The following is a 7,500-nucleotide window of genomic DNA, read 5'->3' as shown; positions in this document are numbered from 1 at the left end:
TTTTCAGTTATTGCTGGAAATAAACATTGTTTCAGTTTTTGTACATTTGCCTTGTGGATTTCTGGTTCGGAGAGCAAAATAGCAACTTCTAGTACTAACTTCCTTAACATAAGGGTTTAAATGCAAATCAGTTTTTGATTCGAATATCCCTTAATTCCGGCAGCAGGTCGATTTGTTACATCCCTATTGACCTAGCTATTCCAAGCTATTCCAAGGAATTCCTAGGAAATTCCTAGGAATTCCTAAGAAGTAATCATTCTGTTTAATATATTCTTTCAATTCCTAGGAATTCCTAGGAATATTTTCCAAGCCAACTGATCGGTGAGCAAAGCTTGGAATTCCTAGGAATTCTTAGGAATTCCATGTTCCAATTACCGTGAAATTTCACACCTTGATTCCTAGGAATTCTTAAGAATTCCTAAGAATTCCTAAGAATAAATTCTTAGGAATTCTTAGGAAAATCCTAGGAATTCCTAGGAATTCTCAATTCCATTTCGCAAGGGCGACCCACCATTTTTAGTCATTCTAGATCTTTTTCTTCTTTAATTAAGGCATCACACAGACCAAAATTTCTGCATGTAAACCCAACGAAAAGTTGTTCTGCCTTCTAGGATCCTCCTCCTTTCATGTGAACAGCCCATACATGTAATTATGTCAGTTCAGGTACTCACAGATGTAATAGTATGTCTCTCCTGGATTATAACCAGCATCCCCAAAGGGAGTAAGTGGTAAAAACAACAGTTTTGTCCAATGAAGTTTTGACGGTTGGTCACAGTTCAACAGTTTCTTGTTGCTTGCAATACTAGTATTGATGTTACATGAGTGGTAACTTAAACTGTCCACCATCCATACGTTTTCATACAATTGATTCTCAGTGGGGTCTGAATCTGTTTCTTTCAGAGCAACGTATTTGGTTGGACAAATAATGTTGACCTTTGAGTATGATAAAACATTTAACCGAATGCTTCCCTCCTGAAATCTGCAAAAGAATAAATGAGAAAACATACTAAACAATGTACATTTCAAGATGAATTTGATTGATATTTTAATAACTTCTCCTACTAGCACTGTAGGAAATTAGATGTAAATGGGTTGCAAATGACAATATCAGTTTTGATATTCGGGTTATTAAAAGGGTTAATAAAGTCTTGGCATTGAACCCATGCCAAGATAACAAATCTAATCATGCTAAAGTTTTATTTCAAAGATGTCAAGCACATCTGAGTAAGAGTAAGTCTGACATGACCTTGAAACTGTGAAATAAGTCAAGTGAAACAGCGAGTAACAATGCAAAGATGGGTTGAGACTGCGACAGCGATGAAGAAAAGGGCAAAATAGTAGTAAAATGCTGACAAGGACAATGCTTCCTCCTCAGTCAGTGGAAAGACACTTTTTGAAATTCAGCCAAAAATATCAGTCTGGCCCTATAAAAAGGTCTTCAACAAAGATCAACATCCTTGTGGCATTTTATGTTTCCCAACCCTTTCACTCCTAGAATATTCATGAATTCAAAGCTCTGGTGAGGTGCATTTCAACATGTATGTCATTCTGTCCTTTGCATCTGTGGATAAAATTCTCTGGTGTAGGCAGGTGTTCACAACCATTTCTCAACTGAAATCTTTTCAACAGTAATCTTGCATGATTCTATGAGTTTTTAAGAATTCACCAAGCCTTTGGCAGTTTAGATTTGTCTTGTTTTGACTTTGACCACAACTGAGAGAAAATAAATCAGAGATATTAATTTGCACTGATGTCATCTTTTACCACTTTAAACCAAAGCAGATGGCATCACAAAGTAGCAGCTATTTTTAATCTTGGCAATTCATTATTTCAAAATGTTAAACTCACCCCCTTAATACGGACACCTCATTATTACGGACAATTTGCTGTGTCCCCGGAAAAGAAACTCAATACATTTTCTCTTAATTCAACTAGCTTGATATGGACACCCCTCGTTAATACCAACACTTTCTACGCCTCCCTCAGTGTCCGTATTAAGGGGGTTTGACTGTAAGTTATAATAAGAACAGCTGCTGTGCTTAGTTGAGATCCCCATTTATAGTAACATGGCAGTTTAATGAGATTATATAAGAATAACTTATCAATCCTCAAATATGGAACTAAATCTTTTCCTTCTTTACTAACCCACAATAAGCTGATTTTCATTAATGATAGTGACAAGTTTAATCGGCATTTTAAATTTCCTCCATAATTCACGATCATACAATTGCTGGAAATGGCCTTTACCACAATGTTCTTAAAGTTGCCACCACACAAGAACAATCTTAACATGAAATCAGAGATATGTTCTAAAAGTGCCGTCTATATTAAGTTATCATTTACACAGGTTTTTTATTTCATGCATACTGTAATTTGCAGACTTGCCTATTAATTAACTGGATCTTGTTTACTGTGGGTAATGTCGACCGAGATATCGGTCGATATAGCGGTCGACACTCGGTCGATAGTCGGTCGACACTCGGTCGACAGTCGGTCGATACTCGGTCGACACTCGGTAGATACTCGGTCGACACTCGGTCGACAGTCGGTCGATATAGCGGTCGATAGTCGGTCGATAGTCGGTCGACACTCGGTCGAGACACGGTCGATAGTCGTTCCAGATGTGTCTCGGCCGATATAGCTTTTCGTTCACCAACACTTCGCCGACTTTTCGCCGACTTTTCGCTGACATTTCACCGACATTTCGCCGACACTTCGCCGATAGTTGGTCGATACTTGACCGATGTATCGGTCAGTAATTGGTCGACACTCCGTCGATGGTCGGTCGACACTTAGCATTTCCTACACTTTTTTGCTTGGAAAACAAGAAATTAGAAAGCATTTTCTAGCTTGGACCGAACTGTTTTTTAAAATAATGTTTCGGTTCGCTTCCTAGAGTAATCGCGCCTCGCACTGCCACATGTTCCCCCATCGCACGATAACAGTAATTAATGACGTCTTTGCTTTAAAAAAAAAAGCCATTGGACTCACCTGATAAATTAACACACGACTGATATTCGAACGACAGTTAACCGATATACCACCGACAGTTGACCGATATACCACCGACAGTTCACCCATATACCACCGACAGTTGACCGATATATCACCGACATATGAGCGATAGCAAGTCGAGGTGCGTCGTCGAAATATCGACCGATACTCGGCCGATAGTCTATCTCACTATCGACCGACTATCGACCAACTATCGACCGACTATCGACCAACTATCGACCGACCATCGACCGACTATCGACCGACCATCGACCGACTATCGACCGACTATCAACCGACTGTCGACCGACTATCGACCGACTATCGACCGACTGTCGACCGACTATCGACCGACTGTCGACCGACTATCGACCGCTATATCGACCGCTATGTCGACCGATATCTCGGTCGACATTACCCACAGTAAACAAGATCCAATTAACTTAACAACCTTATAGAGGTTCAAATTTCATGGCTTGTCATAATAAACAGGCAAACAGTAAAGAATAAACTGAGCACAGATGTTATAATCCCAATATCGCCACCCTGAAACTTTAACAGACTATAACAAAACAAGCTGGGGAGAGTGTTTGGACAGAAGGGATAGTTATTTAATTTGGCCACACTTAAACAATGCAAAGAACACTTCAATAATCAATTCATTATGAAGGATAATAGAATCATTGCATGTTAAAGTCTTTGAATTTCTGACACTGGAAAGCACCTAATAAATGTTTTTCATCATAGATCCCAGGTAATGATGAAAATATATATGCCCTTAAAAAATGCAAAATTGGGTTTTTAAGCCTGGTGAGGTCAAATTATTTGCAAGAATTATTTTGAGTGGGTTACTTTAAAAATGGGCAGGCTTTTACTCTGGTAGGTTAAGACAGGTATAAAATCATTTCTCTAGAAATGTCATGATCCAGTAAAAATATATAATTTTGGACAATAACACTTAGCTGCTTGAAAAGAAATTTACCTATTTCTTAGGGAATTTTGAAAAATCTCTTTAAAATTAAGAGACAAAAAATATTCATGTACAAAGTCCAAGTAAAATCTACTATTCCAGCTGTAACTTGAGTATAAACAAAACAAAAAACTATGACTAAGATCATTCATACAAACAGCACTGATATCCAGAGAATTAAGAAAAAAGAGAGGGATTACATAATGTACTTTGCAACCAAGTGGGCTAGAAAGCAGGAAAGATTTTTTTTTGGTGTAATGTAGGCAGGTCTATAATGCGGGGAGTTTATGACCAGAATTTTCCAGTAATACACAGGAACTTCCCCACATTAAGACAGAGGCTTCAACATCTTTAAAAGCTGCTTAGTTAAAAATGGTACACTTTAATTGCAAATTTAGCACAATTATGCAACATGTCCAGGTTCATTTGAATAATTTCTGTGTAAACGCCTGTGTTCTAGTTTACTATTACTGTTTTTCATTGTGTAAAACAACCAGTTTATTAAACATGTTAAGTTGGCTTTAATGGGCATTAGCCTGATGAATTGGTGTGAGGTTATAATAAGCTCTGAACAGGAATTCAAATGGTGGATCTAGGAATTTCACAAAGAGGGGGTTAGGAGCTATGCCAACTACGAATTACTACACTTTTATTTACCTACATGTGCTGGTTATTATATAAAGAACTTAAAAATATAATTATAAATATATGTAAACAAAATTTCAGACAAAAGGAGGCTCTGTGGATCAGATCATCAGTATAGATAGATTCATGAAGTTTATATTCACTAACATGTACAATTATTACAACTCCCGCTTGAAAGTTAAGGCAAAAATCTAGACTTATCATACCATGTCCGGCTTCACTACAACAGTGAAGGAAAAGATTAGAAAAGGTAATAACTTTGCAATAAACACTAATCTTTATTTTTCAGCTGCTTAAGTTCTTAACTCTTCTAATTATGGTAACAGATCACACCAGCAGCAAAGAACAAGGAAAAATTTTTGCTCAGTTGGTTTACTTTTTTGGTGATAATAAAACAAAAAGCCATTGGTCATAAAGCCTTGTACATGTACAACAATGTTTTAGATAAAATATGTTCTCAGGTTAAACCAGAATTTCTGTTGTCTCCTTAAGTGTATGAAATTAGGGCTAGGGGAAAAAATAACTGAATCAAACCAGGTTGAACACCGGTTTTCACCTCATGAGATCGATCAATTTTACCAACAACATATACCTGTGAATAAATGCACAATAAAACAGCAGAATTTAAATTTTCTCTCAGCAGAAATAAAAATTCCTTTTTGATATTGAAAATCAATGCCATAAACTTCCGATTATAACTTCATAATGGGTTTTAGGAGAGCTTATATATGGGGGGCCATTCGGGAGGGCTTACAACCAGACTAAAAAAAGTGTTTCAAAACAACCTACACAGCAGTGCTGATAAAATACTTTTTTAATTTGATCACTTTTTTTTAAGCTTCAAAATGTCGTAAAAAGTTGAATTCATTTCATATACATGCTAGACGGGAGTTTATATTTGGAAGAGGGAGGGGGGGGGGAGGGGCTTTTAACTGGATGTATTGTTTTTTTTATTATTATTATTAATGGGGGGCGCTTATAAGTGGGGAGGGGAGCTTATAATCGGAAGTTTACGGTACAACAAAAAAATCCTTACATCACAAATAATTATATTGAAGGGCTCTATGTGATATCCAGCAATAAGAAGCATAAAAAACAAGGTGTGGTCAAGTTTTTTAAACCAACTTTTTGGTGTCTGGATATAGGGCCGGATGGAATATGGTGCATGTATTGGGTGTGTGATATAGCTTTTTGAATTATCAACAATTCTTCAAGTAACTACACTATGCAAAATTTTCTTATGGCTATTAATAAAATTATCCATTGTACATTTGTATAAACCTTCTTTGTAGTAATGAAATCTTCTGTTTTCTAAGCTTTGAGTTTTAGAAAAATATTAACAAACTACTAGATACTACAGATTGCACAGAGAGTTAGAAACACTGATCCATACTTGAACAACTATCATCAACCCAGTTTTCGTGATAATGTTCTTTTATATTGTTTATGTACTGCGCCATTAAGCAACCAATACATTTAATTCCACCAAGTTTGACATTACGTGACTGAAATCAAAATTTGCATAGATGGGGTCTAATATTATTTAATTTGACTTAAATTGATGATGTATGGATGACTTCTGGCTTTTACTTAAACGATGAATTAATGCATTCCTGTCATAAATATAAGCCAAATCCTGGTACTGAAAAACGTTGTGGCAAGGAACTCCCATATCACAGAATAAAAATATGTAAATATTATTGTGTAGTAAACTGTCTCTAGGAAAGATATTGTTGAGATCGGCACTTAATTTCTTCTCATCTCACAGAAGTGTGACCACCTTATTGGAGTCAAAGAAAATGGCTGAAGAATGGCAAGGACAAACTCTAATGGGCAGGGTGCCCTCAACCTATGTCCGATCGTGTGGGACAGGTAGAAATTTAGTTCAGAACATGTAAACCTTTGACATGATTTGTCCATGGGACAAGAACATTTTTATTCACAAAAAAATACAGAAACAGTTGAATATTGATTTCAAATTATTATTACCATAGAATTACTTCTGTTATGATGTAACTCATTCCGAGGCTCAAAATGCAAGTTGGTAAATGGCAGAATTCACAAAAGTCCACAAATTACAGTCTTCATTGTTAGTTTTTCTTTCAAAGCAACCAAGAAAAGAAAAAATCTTGGATGCTAACAAAGAAGTAGGTGAATTATGAGAAAATCATTAAATACCCGAATTTTGAGCAAAGCTTTTTGCACAAGAACTCTTGGGTTTTGGACAACCAAATTTAATATAGTGCTTGTCCAAAGGACAAGTGGATAAGAAAACTTTTCTCTTACTCTGGCAGGGTTATAAGTCCCATCCAGCAGACCGGGAAAAGTAAATTTTCTTACTGAGCAACTAACTTTTAAATTAAAAGCTCATCTGTCCAGTGGGCAAGGGTCCTGGGAAGTCAGCCTCTAACAAATACTAAGAAGAGCAAGAAGTGGCCCAAGGCAAGCAAAAAGTTATGTGAGAGCTACTTTCCCAAAGGACAAACTAGAATTTAATTTTTTTTAGCCCTGCTATTTTGTCATAGAAAGGTGTTTGTCTTGTAGAGGTATGTATTTAAACAGAGCTGGCTGCATCCAAAACTTTAGAATGATTGGAAAAATGAGCAGATTTGTAGTAAAGGTTTAGTTTTGAAGGGGTATGAATGGACTGACGTCAAAAATTACAAACTGGCCCTGGGATTCTCACATTTTGTGTTTTATCAGATTTATTATTCCGCCTTAAGCCAAAGGGCAACAGTTTGTGCTGCAGGGTTTAATTTTCTAGAACAATCAACCATCTAACGAAAGTTTACTTTGTAAACCTTTTTGTCTTAGGGGCAGGAGCAATGATACACGAAACTATGGTGGGTAGGGCTGACTATTTCAACACATTTCAACCAGCTGTTCTGAAC

General features: G+C 36.6%; 1 protein-coding gene across 1 annotated transcript in view; it reads right to left on the bottom strand.

Moving 5' to 3' along the window:
* Nucleotides 1–7,500, bottom strand: part of LOC140928538 (ephrin-B2a-like) — a 145,237-nt gene that overhangs the window by 136,888 nt on the left and 849 nt on the right. Inside the window, exon 2 of the mRNA XM_073378289.1 lies at nt 672–979. Coding sequence (XP_073234390.1) covers nt 672–979 — 308 coding nt within the window. The remainder of the gene's footprint in view (nt 1–671; nt 980–7,500) is intronic.

The sequence above is a fragment of the Porites lutea genome, chromosome 2 (assembly GCF_958299795.1).
Source record: "Porites lutea chromosome 2, jaPorLute2.1, whole genome shotgun sequence".
In the NCBI taxonomy this organism is placed as follows: domain Eukaryota; kingdom Metazoa; phylum Cnidaria; class Anthozoa; order Scleractinia; family Poritidae; genus Porites; species Porites lutea.
This window is presented reverse-complemented; position numbering and strand designations above follow the sequence as displayed.